The sequence below is a fragment of the Erythrolamprus reginae genome, chromosome 4, assembly GCF_031021105.1.
Source record: "Erythrolamprus reginae isolate rEryReg1 chromosome 4, rEryReg1.hap1, whole genome shotgun sequence".
Taxonomy (NCBI): Eukaryota; Metazoa; Chordata; class Lepidosauria; order Squamata; family Dipsadidae; genus Erythrolamprus; species Erythrolamprus reginae.
This window is the reverse complement of record NC_091953.1, coordinates 6,968,014-6,986,646: the sequence shown is the minus strand read 5'-3', so window position 1 is coordinate 6,986,646 and position 18,633 is coordinate 6,968,014. Positions and strand designations below refer to the sequence as shown.

General features: G+C 38.3%; 2 protein-coding genes across 2 annotated transcripts in view; both read right to left on the bottom strand.

Annotated features, from left to right (window-relative positions):
• ANKRD42 (ankyrin repeat domain 42) overlaps window positions 1–442 on the bottom strand; it is a 24,002-nt gene extending 23,560 nt beyond the window's left edge. Inside the window, exon 1 of the mRNA XM_070749560.1 lies at window positions 233–442. Coding sequence (XP_070605661.1) covers window positions 233–260 — 28 coding nt within the window. The 5' untranslated portion in view covers window positions 261–442. The remainder of the gene's footprint in view (window positions 1–232) is intronic.
• Window positions 443–5,829: 5,387 nt separating this feature from the next.
• Window positions 5,830–18,633, bottom strand: part of PCF11 (PCF11 cleavage and polyadenylation factor subunit) — a 28,241-nt gene continuing 15,437 nt past the window's right edge. The window contains exons 9-16 of the mRNA XM_070749559.1: window positions 18,282–18,384; window positions 16,554–16,673; window positions 15,775–15,883; window positions 14,354–14,537; window positions 12,129–12,284; window positions 8,947–9,039; window positions 8,241–8,276; window positions 5,830–6,862 (exon numbers count right to left, since the gene is read on the bottom strand). Of these exons, the coding sequence (XP_070605660.1) occupies window positions 6,647–6,862; window positions 8,241–8,276; window positions 8,947–9,039; window positions 12,129–12,284; window positions 14,354–14,537; window positions 15,775–15,883; window positions 16,554–16,673; window positions 18,282–18,384 (1,017 nt within the window). The 3' untranslated portion in view covers window positions 5,830–6,646. The remainder of the gene's footprint in view (window positions 6,863–8,240; window positions 8,277–8,946; window positions 9,040–12,128; window positions 12,285–14,353; window positions 14,538–15,774; window positions 15,884–16,553; window positions 16,674–18,281; window positions 18,385–18,633) is intronic.

Sequence of the window (18,633 nt, the reverse complement as noted above, 5' to 3'; positions counted from 1 at the left end):
CCAGAGAAAAAGAAAGAAAGAAAGAAAGAAAGAAAGAAAGAAAGAAAGAAAGAAAGAAAGCAGGGAGTGAGGGAAGGAAGGGAGAGAGAGAGAGAGAAAGAAAGGAAGAGCGAAAGGAAGAGGGAGGGAGAAAGGAAGGAAGGAACGGGAAGGGAAAGGAAAGGAAAGGAAAGGAAAGGAAAGGAGGAATGGGTAGCGAGTAGGGACAAAGAGAAGTGAAAGCAAATCTCACCGTGTTGGGAAATGACAGCAGCAGGCATGGTCCAGGGTTTCCCCAAAATCCCAACGCTCTTCTCTTTTCCTCTCTATCCGTTTCTTCTTAGGCTTCTTCGGCTGCTAGAACGGTTGCTATGGAAACCCTGAACACTTCCTGCGATGCCCTGTCGGCCATGTTCTCTCCTGGCAGAGGGACTGGAAGCCTCCAGGCACAGAAGACCTCAATCTTGAATAAAGCAATTTGGTGTTGAGTCAAACTACCCGGCCCTGACCTTTCTTTTTATTTTTATTTTCCCTTTTAAAGTGATATCACCTGCATTTGGTGGAAACGTGATTGAAATCATAAGAATGATGATTCTGGATGAGTCACCGCAGCTAAATTTGCAAAACACAAATTTAGGCAACAAGGATTAAATTTAGTGAGAAGTAGATAACTGTACAGGTACTGCTCGACTTACGACAGTTCACTTAGTGACCATTGAAAGTGACAACTTCATGAACTCCATCTGTATAGTCTGGAGGACAGAAGCAAAAGCGGGGACATGACTGAAACATTTAAATATGTTAAAGGGTTAAAGAAGGTTCAGGAGGGAAGTGTTTTTAATATGAACACAAGAACAAGGGGACACAATCTGAAGTTAGTTGGGGCAAAGATCAAAAGCAATGTGAGAAAATATTATTTTACCAAAAGAGTAGTAGATGCTTGGAACAAACTTCCAGCAGACGTGGTTGATAAATCTACAGTAACTGAATTTAAACATGCCTGGGATAAACATATATCCATCCTGAGATAAAATACAGGAAATAGCATAAGGGCAGACTAGATGGACCATGAGGTCTTTTTCTACCATCAATCGTCTATGTTTCTAGGTTGTTGCTGTTGTTGCTGTTGTTGTTGTTGTTGTTGTTGTTGTTATTATTATTATTATTATTATTATTAATTAGATTTGTATGCCGCCCCTCTCCGTAGACTCGGGGCGGCTCACAACAGTGATAAAAACAATACATGGTAACAAATCTAATAGTTAAAATCTAAAATAACAGTTTTACATTAAAAAGTCTAAAAAGAAAAAAAACCCCAATATATAAAATACATACACACAGTCATATCATGCACAAAACTACATTGGCAAGGGGGGGACGTCTCAGTTCCCCCAAGCCTGACGACAGAGGTGGGTTTTAAGGAGTTTACGAAAGGCAAGGAGGGTGGGGACAGTCCTAATCTCTGGGGGGAGTTGATTCCAGAGGGTTGGAGCCACCACAGAGAAGGCTCTTCCCCTGGGTCCCGCCAGACGACATTGTTTAACTTTAGTCGACGGGGCCCGGAAAAGGCCAACTCTATGGGACCTAGCTGGTCGCTGGGATTCGTGCGGCAGAAGGCAGTCCCGGAGATATTCTGGTCCGATGCCATGAAGGGCTTTAGGTCATAACCAACACTTTGAATTGTGACCAGAAACTGATCGGCAACCAATGCAAACTGAGGAGTGTTGGAGTAACATGGACATACTTAGGAAAGCCCATGATTGCTCTTGCAGCTGCATTCTGCACGATCTGAAGGTTTCTACAACGGCACTGGAAAAAAATAACTTAAAATCATTTTTCAGAGTTATGACCGTTGCAGCATCCCCACCAGTAATGGGTTTTAAAAACCATTCAGTAGTGGATTGCTACCGGTATGGTAACAGATTGCACACCGGTAGTGGACGCTACATTGCACCATTTGCACGAGACCGCTCTGGTGGCAGTCCAATGGGCACCGACATAATTATACTTGAAGGTCATGTGCTGAACTCAAAAGTGTACATGCATATGTTTTGGGAGTGCTTGATAGTACAGAAATTTTGGAAAAGATGCCACACCAGATTAATAGGATGTTAAATGTAAAATGGGTGATTACAAAGGAGATGGCAGTATTAATAGCAAGGAGGGATATGGGGGATTTCAGAGAAATTAAGGAAGCAGCTATATAAAGTGCCCAAGTGGTAATAGTTTTAGGTTGGAAGGATGCAATAAAATGGACAATGCAAAACTGGTATCAGTACAGTGATACCTCGTCTTACAAACGCCTCATCATACAAACTTTTTGAGATACAAACCCGGGGTTTAAGATTTTTTTGCCTCTTCTTACAAACTATTTTCATCTTACAAACCCACTGCCGCCACTGGGATGCCCCGCCTCCGGACTTCCGTTGCCAGCGAAGCATCCATTTTTGCGCTGCTGGGATTCCCCCTGAGGCTCCCCTCCATGGGAACCCCCACCTCTGGACTTCTGTGTTTTTGCAATGCTGCAGGGGAATCCCAACAGGGGAATCCCCAGCATTGCAAAAACGAGCACTTCACTGGCAATGGACGTCCGGAGGTGGGGTGTCCCAGCGAGGGGAGCCTCAGTGAAATCGCAACATCACAAAAACATAGAGGTCCGGAGGTGGGGTTTCGAGGACTTCGGTGTTTTTGCGAACCACTTGTTTTTGCGATGCTGGGATTCCCCTGCAGCATCGCAAAAACACAGAAGTCCAGAGGTGGGGTTTCCCATGGAGGAGAGAGTCAGGGGAATCCCAGTAGCGCAAAAATAGGTGCTTCGGCTGGCAAAAGGGGTAAATTTTGGGCTTGCACGCATTAATTGCTTTTCCATTGATTCCTATGGGAAATATTGTTTCATCTTACAAACCTTTCACCTTAAGAACCTCGTCCCGGAACCAATTAAGTTTGTAAGACAAGGTATCACTGTACATGGTGGAACACATTCAATTTGAAATTATGGAAATAAAAATTATGGAAATAAAAATAATACATTGTATTATTATTGCTGTGAGCCGCCCCGAGTCTGCGGAGAGGGGTGGCATACAAATCTGATAAATAAATAAATAAATAAATATGATTGATTGATTGATTGATGAAAATAAAGTAGAAAAACTGATGAGAAGATGGGATAGGGTCAGAGGTTTTATGGCCAATAGAATTCGAGACCGTGCCACGAAGAATAAATTGGAATCACTCTATATTTTGTAAATATGTTGATGTTCCCAGTTTTTAAAATATTATAATAGTACACCCTCATTTGGTGGAGGGATCGATGTTGGGTGGTGGGAGCACAATTCACTGTGCACTGTTTTTGTGTTGTGTTTATTTGTTTATTACGGTGTTTCCCAACCTTGGCAACTTGAAGATATCTGGACTTCAACTCCCAGAATTCCCCAGCCAGCAAATGCTGGGAGTTGAAGTCCAAATATCTTCAAGTTGCCAAGGTTGGGAAACACTGGTTTATTATTATAAAAATCAATAAAATTTATTTTTTAAAAAAACAATTAAGTCCTTAGAGTGGGGAAAAAAATTCTTATATAAGTATATTTTCTTATATTTTATTTACCGAGTTTACAGATAATCCTCAATTTACAACGGTTCATTCAGTGACCGTTCAGTTACACCAACACTGAAAAAGTGACTTTGTTCACATTTAATCACTGTTGCAGCATCCCTGTGGTCACGTGATCAAAATCCAGACACTTGCCAGCTTGTATGTTCAGTATTTATGCCATGTCTCAGGATCACGTGATTTTTTTTTGCGACAAAGTCAATGAGGAAGACAGATTCACTTAACTAAGGTTAAGACAATGAGTTGGCCTTCTCCGGGTCCCGTCAACTAAACAATGTCGTTTGGCGGGACCCAGGGGAAGAGCCTTCTCTGTGGCGGCCCCGACCCTTTGGAATCAACTCCCCCCAGATATCAGAGTTGCCCCCACCCTCCTAGCCTTTCGTAAGCTCCTTAAAACCCACCTCTGTCGTCAGGCATGGGGGAATTGACATGTTCCTTCCCCCTAGGCTTATAAAATTTGTGTATGGTATGCTAGTGTGTATGATTGGTTTTTAACTTGTGGTGTTCTTAAAATTAATTTAATATTGGATTTGTCTTGTATTGCTGTTGCTGTGAGCCGCCCCGAGTCTGCGGAGAGGGGCGGCATACAAATCTGATTAAACTAAACTAAACTAAACTAATGCCGTGACCCCTTAATAGTTCATGTTGTGGTGACCCCCAACCATACGTCCAGCGCCAATTCTCCCAACAGAGCTTGAAGCTGATTGGCAGGAAGGTCAGAGGGACACCCCACTGTAAACATCCGATTTGTCGGATTGTAAAAATATTTTCCAAGGCACCAATATAGAAGCGTTAGTTTCTAAGAGCAGGAAAATTTGTATTGTTCCCAGGTCTTAGGCGACCCCTGTGAAATGGTCGTTTGACCCCCAAAGGGGTCCTCAGCCCCACGTTGAGAATCAGCGTGTTAAGTACTGCAGTGTTGCACTTTAAAAAAATGTGGCAAAGCAGATCGTAAAATGGGGCAAAATTCACCTCGCCATCGTCTTCACTTGACCACAGAAACTTGGGGGGTTAATTTTGGTGGCAAGTCAAAAGTTACTGTACAAAAAAACCCATTTTCACACAGCCCATCCTGCTTTCTGCATATTTTACAGATTCTCCATCAATAATCTACTTTTTGGAGCAGATTAATTCTATGCTTCCTGGAGTTGAGGGTGTTCGATTGCTGGAGAAAAAAATTGGATAGCCATTTGTCCGGGTTAGAATTTATTTATTATTATTTATTAACTAATTAGATTTCTATGCCGCCCTTCTCGAAGCGACTCAGGGCATTGTAAATTAACGTTAAATCAACATTGTAAATAAACATAATACTGTATACACGAATTACTTAGAAGACATAAACCCCGTACGTTGGCTCCATCGGTTGAGAAAGGTAGTTTTATTTAGGGGTTTAAATTGTGGCAGGCAGGTTGGGTGTCCAGGGGGAAAGCAGTTTGAAATTCCCTGATATTTCCCTGACATTTCTCTGTAACTTGTGATCTAATTAAGGCACGGTCGTAGATGACATACCAAACGGCTAAGCCGTGGAGAAATATCGGTAGCTGAGGAAGCAAGTCGTTGCCAGTTATGCTCATTTTTGCTTGACTCAAGGGGGCACAATCTGAGTTTAGTTGGGGGAAAGATTAGAAGTAACGTGAGAAAATATTATTTTACTGAAAGAGTAGTAGATCCTTGGAACAAACTTCCAGTAGATGTGGTCGGTAAATCCACAGTAACTGAATTTAAACATGCCTGGGATAAACATATATTCACCCTAAGATAAAATACAAGAAATAATATAAGGGCAGACTAGATGGACCATGAGGTCTTTTTCTGCCATCAATCTTCTATGTTTCTATGACTGTGCCAAGCAGCACGATCCGTTTTTTTTTTTACACGATTTCCCCCCGACTTTTAAACATTTTAATAGTTTTTTTTCACGATTTATTCCATTTTTTTTCATGAATTCCCTGATATTTCCCGAACCGCAGATTCCAATTTCCCTATTTTCCAGGGTGTCCAGGTTTGCTGGACATCCTGTGCAGGCCTCACACCCTGGCTGGGGTATGCATGTGTGGACTAAACTTTAGAGGTTCCTTTTAGTCCTCATTCTACGAATAACATTCAACAACCAAGCAATCAAGCACACCCCCATCCAATTCATTTAATTCCAAGGGCCAAAGATGTCATTTGTATGCAAGGTAGAAAGTTGGCTGACCCCTCAAACCCACCCATGAAATAAAGACTCCAAACAGGTATAAGCTTAATTCTAATTTATTACACGAAATAAATATTAACATTTCTTGGTAATCTCTTCTACTATTTAGATCCAATAAACCCAACAAAAAAAATTAACCATGTTGCAAACGAGCAATCTTACATTTGTTCCTCTAAAATGGAAAAAAAAAGACTAACTTTTGTGTAATGAATAAGTTGAAATTATGAAAATCTAGCTCCGATGTAAGGTGTGGGTAAGTATCCAACGGGAATCATGTTATATTTGTTATGTAAACCTACTTCTCTTTTTAAATGCCTAATGTGAACGCTTAAGAAAAGCAATTCAATGTTTGCAAAAGAACAGTAATTTTCTCATCAAATTTTTACAGCAAAAGAATCTTTTTGTTATATCTGCAAGAATCCTAGTTAAGCACAAGCCTTGTTGTTAAAGCGTGAATTCTGTTGCCTTTAAACCCCCAAGGTTATGTGTGGTGGTCTTGTTTAATTGGATGGTGTGCATAAATATTACACTCCATAGATAGCAAAAATATCTTTTATTTATAATTTACATTTTCCACAAATGAAAAAAAAAATGTACATTTTTTTCCTTACATATACAGTCTTATTCCTGTTAAATTTGTACGCCATCTACAGAACTTCCACACGATAAGACACCTGACACGGTGCAGGCAATAAGAAATTCAAATACAAAAATGTATTTATTAACCAAGTCAGTAGCTGGGGCCCTGCCCCAGGCAAACATTTTATTCATATAAAAATTATTTGCATTCGAGAGTCAGTAGGACACAATAAGCATTTCTCTGTAATTTATAAAAAAAAAAAAAAACAACCCACAGTTTAAACCGATTCAACCTTAAGAGGCTCTGTTTTAATTTCAGTGGATTCAGATATATTCCCATCCATGCAATCTGTAGATTTTTCTTCCGGTTCTTCTTTAACTTTGGGGCTGTTACACGAGTCCTGTCCCTCTTGTTTGACAATATTCAACATAATATTTAGTGGGTTCTCCACAGGGGTCTTGCTTGGAGATGGGGTGGAATCAAATGATGAAGTCTGCAAGTCAAAATTAACGTAATATTTGGGATGAAGCTTGAAGGTTTGGGGGGGGGGGGTTTAAAGTGTGATAAAAAATTTAAAAAGCAGAACAGGCTTTTCACTATCTGAGTTGACTCATTTACCTGTTCATGAGCAGAGCAAAAGTTCTTTTAGAACACTAGGGATTTCGGTCCTTTCAGCTGTGGCGAGGGGGGCGTTTTTCCCAGGTTCTCCTGGTGCGCCAGTTGCAGCCCTATTTGGACCGGGAGTCACTGCTCAGTCACTCATGCCCTCATCACCTCGAGGCTCGACTACTGTAACACTCTCTACATGGGGCTACCTTTGAAGAGTGTTCGGAAACTTCAGATCGTGCAGAATGCAGCCGCGAGAGCAATCATGGGCTTCTCTAAGTATGCCCATATTACTCCAACACTCCGCAGTCTGCATTGGTTGCCGATCATTTTCCGGTCACAATTCAAAGTGTTGGTTATGACCTATAAAGCCCTTCATGGCACCGGACCAGATTATCTCAGAGACCGCCTTCTGCTGCACGAATCCCAGCGGCCGGTTAGGTCCCAGAGTCGGCCTTCTCCGGGTCCGGTCAACTAAACAATGTCGTCTGATGGGACCCAGGGGAAGAGTCTTCTCTGTGGTGGCTCCAACCCTCTGGAACCAGCTCCCCCCTGAGATTAGGATTGCCCCCACCCTCCTTGCCTTTCGTAAACTCCTTAAAACCCACCTCTGCCGTCAGGCATGGGGGAACTGAAACATCTCCCCCTTGCCCATGTTGTTTTGGTGTTTGATTGTGTGCTTGTTTTCTATATATATTGGGATTGTTTTATGAATTTCTTAACTTAAAATTGTAATTGGATTGGCGGGTATTGGATTTATCACTATGTACTGTTTTTGCCATTGTTGTGAGCCGCCCTGAGTCTGCGGAGAGGGGCGGCATATAAATACAATAAATCTAATCTAATCTAATCCTAGTCAACAGTGGTTCACAAAGATGACAAGGGTTTCAAAGTCACTTAAAATAAAATTCATACTTAAATCTCTGTGATTTTTAAGAATCATTTCTGAAAACCATCTTCAAAAGGTGGTTCAGACTTCTCTGTATTTAGGATTTTCATAAGGGAGAGCGCCCTACTGTTAACCAGCTGTCTTTATGGTTAATCCAGCACACTTAAAATCCAGATATTATTCAGCTATTCTTCAAAGTACATCAGCCCTAGATAAAATTATCAACAGCAAGAAATATTTAGTCTGACCTAAGACGGTATTGCTATCTCTTGCTGCTAAAGTCAAATAAGCTTCAATAAGGATTAGTGATTCATATAACAGCTTTTGTAGTCTCAACATATAAGCCCACGGAAAATCAAAGCAAATTTTTGTTTACCTTTTGATAATCTTCGTAACAGGATGGATGGTAGATCTACCAAGGAAAGGAAACAGATCTTAGTTTACAGAAATACAAAAAGGCACACAAAGTATATTAAAGAATTAAATGTTAAAGGGTTAAATAAGGTCCAGGACGGAAGTGTTTTTAATAGGAAAGTGAACACAAGAACAAGGGCACACAATCTGAAGTTAGTTGGGGGAAAGATCAAAAGCAACATGAGAAAATATTATTTTACTGAAAGAGTAGTAGATCCTTGGAACAAACTTGCAGCAGACGTGGTTGATAAATCCACAGTAACTGAATTTAAACATGCCTGGGATAAACATAGATCCATCTGAACATAAAATACAGAAAATAGTATAAGGGCAGACTAGATGGACTATGAGGTCTTTTTCTGCCATCAGTTCTATGTATATTGCAAAACAATTTCTCTTTCTGCAGGAACATCTCTCTTTCTCTCTCTCTGAGCTATTTCTATAAAAATAAAAAGTTATAGTTGTTATTCTCCCTCTGCTGATATTTCACTGTATTTGATTCAATCTTCTTTGGACCTAGGGCAAATCTCACAGAAATAGACCGATGGAAGGCAGCCCGAGTATGATTAAAAGGAAATATTTTTCAGGGTTATAGAAATTATGATAGAGCATCAAGCCAAAATAGACATTTTTAAACAGCCTGCATACACGAAGAGATGCAACGTTACCTTTTCCTCTACACGAATTGCATTTTTTAAGTGCCATTCCTCCTCTTCCTCATCCCAATATTGCTCGAACTGTTCCTGGCAAATTTCACAGCTCTGAAAGGAATTAAATATAGTTATACTTACAAAGTGTCATTTATATTTTCAGATATATAGGAGAACAATTTTATTTTTCCACCTAAGACTAGCTGCTCCATGAAAAATGCAATCAAAATAAACAGAAGACCGGAAGCGTTCCTGCTAGGAATAATAAATCAAAAATTAGACAAAAATAAATATTATCTGCTGATACACATACTGACTGCAACTAGAATGGCAATAGCCCAATGCTGGAAAAAACCTAACCCTCCGAAAGACTCATTAATACTAAAGAAAAGGACCCGGATTGTGGGGGCAATAGCCTTGCTCTGTTAAAAAAGTGCTATTGCTAACATGTTGTAAGCCGCCCTGAGTCTAAGGAGAAGGGCGGCATAAAAATCGAATAAATAAATAAATAAATAAATAAAATTCTTGACTGTGCAGAACTAGATGCCTTAACATTAAAATTAAAAAACTCCGATTATTATAAAACATGGAACATATTTTATAGAAACATAGAAACATAGAAGACTGACGGCAGAAAAAGACCTCATGGTCCATCTAGTCTGCCCTTATACTATTTCCTGTATTTTATCTTACAATGGATATATGTTTATCCCAGGCATGTTTAAATTCGGTTACTGTGGATTTACCAACCACGTCTGCTGGAAGTTTGTTTCAAGGATCTACTACTCTTTCAGTAAAATAATATTTTCTCATGTTGCCTTTGATCTTTCCCCCAACTAACTTCACTAATTTCATTTTATGATTGGTTTAAGAGGGGAAATAGAAGTTCAAATTGAATTAGGATAATAACGATGGTTTAAGATATGTATTTATTGACACAAAGATGGAATATGATGCAATTACAATGATTTTTTGTGAAAACAAATCTTTATGTAACTAAATTAATTAATAAAAAAGGGTACGGAAGGCGGTTTAAAAATAATAATAATAATAGAGAAGACATTGATAACCAAAAAGAACAACAGTGAATGCCGATGACTTCTATTCACCAGAAAATAATTTGATATGCAACAAGACTGTAACTCTTCTTCTCTCAAGAGGAAATTGATGATATTTTTATGTTATTTGTAATTTTGTAATTGTCCATGTGTTTTTTGTTTGTTTAGAAGTGTATGTATGTTTTTCTATTTTCTTTTTTGTGTATTGCAAATATGTCAATGTATATATTTTCTTGATTATGCTTTTTAAAACAAATTAATAAAAATTACTTTTAAAAAAAGAAAGAAAAATGCAGAAATTTTGTAGGCTGGCATTATTATAACTGTAACTAGACAACCCCTAACCTGTTGAGCCATTGTTTCAAAGGTTTTTCCTTACGTAACCCATACACCCCCTTTTGGACCTTTAACACACCTCCCACACCCCAACACACCCTTCCCAGTCTGGAATGAGACAATCTGCCACAGTCAATTTGCCACAGGAGAATTTGCTCTGGCCCACTCCATGTGGGATTACTCAACACAATATATGTTATCTGCCACGGTTTCTTCCACATTATTTCCATTTTTGTCAATGGAAATATCAAAGAAACAGTGCCAGATAACATTTATCACACTGAGTTATCTTGTATGGAACTGTCCTTTCCAAGATAGCCTTGGCATGTTGGTTGTGGCAAAACGGCTACAGCGGGCTGGCCCTGGCAAGATAGCCGCGGTGAGATAACCGCAATGAGTTGTCCTAGACTCTTCGATATCTCCACACCATCAACCCAAACCACACAGCACCTCTTGCATATTTCTGATCTACGTGGTGCCTCTTGCACAACCCTCTGACCCACTGGGAGTGCAGTGTGTACCCACAGGTCCGGTGTGGGCTGGGAGGATTGTAACAGGAGTACAGGGGTGGTTACTATATGGGTCTGAAAAACATGCAAGGCTACAGCACAAATGTGTTTGGAAACTTCAGATCGTGCAGAATGCAGCTGCGAGAGCAATCATGGGCTTCCCTAGGTATGCCCATGTCACACCAACGCTCCGCAGTCTGCATTGGTTGCCGATCAGATTCCTGTCACAATTCAAAGTGTTGGTTATGACCTATAAAGCCCTTCATGGCATCAGACCAGAATATCTGCAAGACCACCTTCTGCCGCATGAATCCCAGTGGCCGGTTAGGTCCCACATAGTTGGCTTTCTCCGGGTCCCGTCAACAGTGTCGGCTGGCGGGACTCAGGGGAAGAGCCTTCTCTGTGGCAGCCCCGACCCTCTGGAACCAGCTCCTCCCAGAGATTAGGACTGCCCCCACCCTGCCTTTCGTAAACTTCTTAAAACCCACCTCTGCCGTCAGGCATGGGGTAACTGAGACATCTCCCCCTTGCCTATGTAGTTTTATGTATGATATGTTTGTGTGTAAGTTTTTTAATATACTGGGGTTTTTAGGCCTTTTGATTTGATTTGATTTATTGGATTTATATGCCGCCCCTCTCCGCAAACTCGGGGCGGCTCACAACAAGGTAAAAACAATACATAATAACAAATCCAATACCCACCAATCCAATTACAATTTTAAACTAAAAAATTCATTAAAAAACCCTCTGGAATCAACTCCCCCCAGAGATTAGAACTGCCCCCACCCTCCTTGTCTTTCGTAAGCTCCTTAAAACCCACCTCTGTCGTCAGGCATGGGGGAATTGAGATATTCCTTTCCCCCCAGGCCTGTACAATTTATGCATGGTATATTTGTGTGTATGTTTGGTTTTTAATAAGGGTTTTCAGTTATTTTAAATATTAGATTTACTTAAAACCCACCTGTATCGCCAGGCATGGGGGAACTGAGAAACCTCCCCCAGGCTTTTATATTTCATGTTTGGTATGTGTGTGCTGCATGGTTTTAAATGATGAGGTTTTATATGTTTTTTAATATTAGATTTGTTTCATTGTTATGAGCCTTCGGAGAGGGGTGGCAAATCTAATTTTTTTTTATTATTATTATTATTATTATTATTATTATTATTATTATTATTATTATGGATCTATTTTTATATATTCCAAGTGCTAGTAAAATGTTAAGTGCCAAACTAAGGATTGCAGTATAATTACACCAACTTAAGAACTTAAATTCTGTGAAGTCAGTTTTAAGCTTACCTCATCCACTCCAGCTGGGCCTGCAGGGACACTCTGAAACTCCTTCTCCTTAGCAGCTTCTTGAGTTTTTAATACAACTTCTTCGTGTACTTTTTCAAAGAACTGGCTCTTTGCTCGTTCCTCTAAATCAGCTATTTCTTCAAACTCTATCCAATCCTAAAGAAGAAGATTAAAACATGTTTCACCCAGTTTATTTCTCTGCGGAATACATCTTTATCTCTTGTTCTCAGTGACCAACAGCACTTTATGATCCTGTTTCGGCCACGGGATCAAGTCTGTGTAGTCTTTTTATCCTAGAAAAAGCAGACTTCTTGACATGCTGCTCTGCAATCCATCCAAATTCTCCAGCAGTATAAGAAACATGAGTTTGATTCAATGAACCAAGTGGGACACATTGTTCCCAGTGATGTATAGGTAATCCTTGTTTACTGACTGTTCTTTAGTGACTATTCCACGTTGTGGCGACACAGAAACGTACGTTTTGACTGATCCTCAAAGTTGTGTTATTGTGTCATGGGCACTTAGCAACCAGAATGCATTTATAACAATCACAACATGTTCAACAGCTACCAACAAGCCAAGTCATTTAAGGAAGCTGACAGAAACTAGCCACTTGTGGTTATGAATCATCAAATTTAATGACCATAAGTGATTTGCTTCACAACACAATCAGTACTGATGTTATAAGCTGGCATGGTCCATGTGATGTTTCATTTAATGATCACATTACTTATCAACAGAGGTAACAGCCCTAATTTTATGTAACATTATTACATCTCGCTGCAAGGTGACCAAATGCAGTTGGTAAGTTAGTCCTTGACTTACAATAGCTCATTTAGTGATCGTTTGAAGGTGGTTTTTCAAAAGGCAACTGGACTTTGTTTTTCCTTTAAGACACTTTTCAATTCTGACCGAATGATGGAGACTGGAAAGATTTATATTCCTTGTAGCCACCTGGTCATTGTGTAAGAGTGCTAACGATCAGATGACTGCAAGGAATATCAATCTTTAATTCTCCACCATTCGGTCAGAACTGAAGAAGCTTCTTGGAGGAGAAGTGAAACACCTTCAAGGAAAAACGAAGTCCAGTCTCCTTTGGAAAAAACATCTTTGGGACTTGTTTTTTTGACCCTTCCCTGAATCTTCGGAAAAGGGACAAGAGGCTAGTGAATTCGAATCACTCAGCTCTCACTCGACAGGCGCTACATGCAAAAAACCTCTACCACCAAATATCCGTAAGCAAACGTAAGAACAAGGTCTATAGTGGGACACAGCACCTAAGAAAAATGCTTAGATCAGGCATCATGCAGGGGGGGAAATGATTTGACTACTTAATGACACTAAAACCTCAGCTTTCAACTTCTCCATTTAGAATTTAACTGCTGCAGCTGCATAGTCTTTTCTTCTAAACACAGTGGCAAGGCTGTGAGGCATTATTTTTAGAGGCAGAGGCTGTGACCACATGTCACCAGTAGAGAGCACTTGTATGGTACGAAGAGAACACACTGTGGTTTATGTGAATTGATCAAAGGACAAAGTATGTAAAGCCTAAAAGCTGGATTACTATCCAAAGATCTATTAAAACAATAGCAGCAAATGATCTTAAGTGATCCAAGCAAGCATTAAACTGTCACACGTGTTTTTCAGACTATAAGATGCACCGGAGTATATGATGCACCAAGATTTCAAAGACAAAAAACTAAAAGGGGGGGGGGGAGTTTTGGCCTCTCCAGGAGCACTCTGCAGCCCTCCTAAATCCTCTGCTTGTCCCCTTTTTGCCAAAAACAGGCCCGTTTTTTCCCCCCAAACTGGGATGTTTGAAAAAACTGGGATTTTTTTTTCCAAACTGAGCATTTGGGAGGATTACAGAATGCTCCTGGGGGCTGGGGAGGGCAAAATGAACATATGGGGGCTTTGGGAGACAAAAAATTAGGTCTCTTTTTCACAAAAACGGGGTGTGTAGAGGGTTCGAGAGGACTACAGAATGCTCCTGGGGTTTAGGGAGGGCAAACACGGCCCAATTTTTTTTAAAAAACAGGTCTGTTGTGTTAACTGATGAAATGATCTATGAGCCCCAATTATTGTCTTAATCTGTAAAAGGATAGACGATTCCTTGTGTTATACTGATTTTGAGGATACCATTATGACCCCAGTCCTTTGGAAAAGATGAATGGAAAAAACGGGCTAAATATTCTCTGTTTCAAACAACATAAACAACTGCTTACTGTTAAGCTGTAGTACCATCTTCTGTGAGTGACTTTCCTGCTAACATCCTTTTCTGTACGGTTCTGGCGATAGTGCCAATCCAGATGGTCTGCATACACATCTGTCTGGGAAGTTGTAAACCTCATTCCGCAAGAGTAACACTGAATGCCCGTGTAAAGCCTGTTTATGACACTATCGTAACGTCTGAAACAAGAGAGAAGCATCAAGTTAGAAAGCCTAGCGTAGAGAATGCTCCATTGTAGATTTTCTATTATGGAAACATCTAGCAATATTAGGCATATTTTATGGCATTTATAACATGATACACATATATATGGGTTGTATGACAAATTAAGATCTGATATTATGACATTACATACTGTTGCTGTTATTATTTGATTGCTTGGCATGTACATCTTTATATTTTAAGTTTTATTATCTTTGTTCTTTTTGTTAAACTAAAACAAGAGTGTATTTTATTATGTAATTTGTATCAAATCTGAAGCAACCTTATGTATTACTTATTTATTTATTTGGCTGTTTGTTTTTGTGACTTCTTAAACTTTAATCTTTCCTTGTTCTGCTCCCCACCTTTGCTCTTTTCTTATGCTTTTTTTAAATTTTAGCCTTTTATTTTTGAAAATTTAATTATATTCCTTTTTAAAGAAAAAGAAAATGTAGTATCGGATTTGTGGCCACTACATGAAATGGAAAATTGTGAAGACCAAATACATATTATTGCATGGAAATACAAGCCAATTCTATTTTCAAGGTGGAAGATAGTTAAATTACAGAGGGATTTAACTGTGCCTGCATGAGGGTTTGGCACAATTCTGATTGAAATTATACCAGAGATGCTAATGAATTGGGCAAATTAGACTTTTAAATCTTCTGCAGATCAATCAGAAATATATGAAAAATAAATAGAGGATTAATATACTAAACAGAGGTTAAAAGCTGATGTATGAGATCTGCTAGATGTGCTTGTTAAGAGTTGGGTTATTTGGAAGTTTCAGTTTATGTATATTTTTCAATGTATGTCAATTTTCCAAAAACAGAACAGCTAGATAAATTTCTGTATCTTAGTTCCTGTATGAAATATGTTAAAAGGGATTTGCTCATTGGCAAGAACAGAAACTTTTCTCTGGGTTTTTTTTTTTTTTTTTGGAGGGAGGGGTTTCAAACTGATTATATATATAAAGTCATTATATTAAAAGAATCCTCTGCCAAACTTGGGACCCCTTAATCTAGAATGATTAATGCTTAACTGAATAAATGTTGCAGTATTTAAAGTAAATATTGAATTTATACACAGCTACCATAATTTTTTACCCACAGGAGTCAGGCACCTGATTTTTTTAAAAAATTTACAATTCATCTGGAATTACTGAAACTATACAACTAGATATAATCCCCTCTTCGCCCCATTAAATACACATACTGTTTTAGTTCTTCTATCACAAAATTAGTTAGGTCTGGAATATCCTCATTCTGATCTGGATCATCCTCTTCTTCCTCTGGAAGTGGTTGAGTTGAAACTTCACTGACTTCTAAATAAATGAGATGTGTTTTTAAATATTGGGATATAACCTTTGCTTCCTCAATTGTAACAATGTAAAAAAAAAATTAAAGTAAATTTACTTTACCTTAAAGCAAAGTAAATTTACTTTAAAGATCAAGATTGATCTCAGGTACAGTGTCCAGGAGTAGTGATTATGATCTATTTCTTTCAATACATCTAACTTTTATCTCCTGGTTTAATTTTATTTATACACATGTAAAAAAAGTATTAGATGGAAGCACAGTACACACATTTGTGCATTCGGGCATATGTACACTATTTCCAACAAATAGGCTTAAAAACTCTTAAATTCTTATACATGATAGATCCAGTTTCAACTGGTCAATTTCTGCCTGGAGAAAAGAAAACCAAATTATTTCTAATGCTTCATATGAATGCTTCATATTGAATGGCGGCTTAAACATTCATTACTTGGTACAACAGGTTCAGAATGCCAAGAATGAGGGGGGTAGTACCTAAATTAGATGATAGATAAAGAAGAGAGGATAGATAGATAGATAGATAGATAGATAGATAGATAGATAGATAGATAGATAGATAGATAGACAGATAGATAGACAGATAGATAAGAGGTTGATAGGGAGAGAGAGAGAAATAGAAATGTAAAAAAGGTATACTAATAACAAAAAGATACTTACGTGATGAAGATGAGTCGGGCTGTAAAGATTTAAGGATTCCTGTAGAGAGTAGTTTTGAAAATAACTCATTCACATCAAGTTGTCCAAGGTGATTATCCGGGTAGGAAGGTGGGATGTTCCCTAGAAATTAGTGCAAATGTGAACATTTATAAGATATTACTCTCGAAACTCAATTTAGAATTTAAGTATCTTAAGTAGTTATTGTCAAAGATTAAACATACAAATCATCATTAATTATCCCTTTCTCCATCTTTAGTAGTGGCTCCCGTAAAAGAATGAGGACCATTTTAACCACCTTCCCATTTCAATTTATACAATGACCTTATGTGTATAAATGCAGAAGTAGCATTTGGGAATCTAACTAACAAGCCTTATAGAAAACTGTGATAAAAAAATGTTGGGCTAGTTTCATGTACTCAAAAATGCATAGGACTTATTCTTCCCAAAAGGAGGTCATTGGAAGATATGTTTTCCTTTTTAAAAAATTTGAAACTTGAAAAACTAGAATTGTATTACATAGTGCAGTTCTAGAAATTAAAAGTAAAAAAAAATACAATGAATACAAAAAACAGGGATAGTCAGGGATAACAATTATGTCTATATAAATATATAAAACTATCAAAATTGACAATAAAAACTTTGTATCCTTGGTTGATGAAATTTTTTGTGTTTACTGTGATGTTTATAAATATATACTATATTTATATTTTAAAATATATAATTTAAAATGTAGTTTTCTGAATAACATTTTTATGCAAATTAAATTTTTCTTCTGATGTTCTGGAAACCTTAGTTTTCAAATAAATCTCTACTATAAGAGATTTAATCAATTCAGACTTAATCCATGGTAACACAAATGTATATTTTACTTTATTAGGAATTATAAACAAATGTGATTCAGGTCAGATGATAAAAATCTCTAAAAAAGCCTTTTGTGTACTAAAATCAACCAAATTAGTCATATTCTCAAGAATGTTGAGAGAAATAAACTATAATTTTACAATCATTTTATGGCAGGCTTTTTTTTTTAAAGGTTTGGTTCTGTTTGGTAAACATTGGTAAATTGATAAACATTTCTAGAAAATTCAAATCAGATCCCATGCAGCTATTTTTAATACTTCTCCTTAGTTCCTTAGTTCTTATATTCAAATTTTGCAGTGCAATGAAACTTTGAACAGCTAATACCCAGCACTCGAAGGATTCATTATTTCTTCATTTCATGTGCCACTACTTATAATCATTGCCCATTTATTCCTGTCTTCCTCAAGCTTCAGAATTAAGATTCCTTTCACTATCACATACAGTACAGAAAACTAAAGCAAGTTACAACTGTTCTCAGTCACTGCTGAACATATTGGGGGGAGGGGAGAGGGAGATATTACTTTATGTTGAACAATGAAAATTCCAGACTCCAAATGGGTAATGGATCATTTTCTAGGACGCAGTTAGCAACTATAATTTGAACTCTAAATTTCATATTCGTCCTTTCTTACGGAGGAAAATATCTGTAGATAAATATCTCATCTATAAGCAGAACATACATACCAATTTTACCTTAATAACCTTGATACCAATCTGAATTAAATTAAATTGTCAGACAGTTGTACCAAGCCTTGCTGCTGAATACATCTTTCAGATTTAATATAGACAAAGTATCCCCAGTTAAGTTTAGAATAAAACAGTATTTCAGCAAAACAACTCCATCCCCCCAAACGAGTAAATGCTAACCTGGCTGATTTTGAACAAAACCTCCAGGATTTTGGGCATGGACTGGCAATAGTGGCTGCCCTGGATTGAAAGGCTGGGCAGAAGACACTGGCAGAACAGGTACCTGTGAAAAGACATAACCCTGATTAAAAGAAGATTTTCCCCCTCCTCAGGACAAAAGTAAATAAATCCACATGCACACCTCCATCTGCGCATACCCCCACTTCTGTGCCCCGGTTCTGAACAGATCACAGCCTGGTAAAGGGCAATGGATGGGTCCAGGGGTTATGGACCCGATTCCCAGCACTCTCTGAACAGTTTACAATGTCAGCAAATCAAATATTAAATATCAATCTTGAAATTCTTTTATACC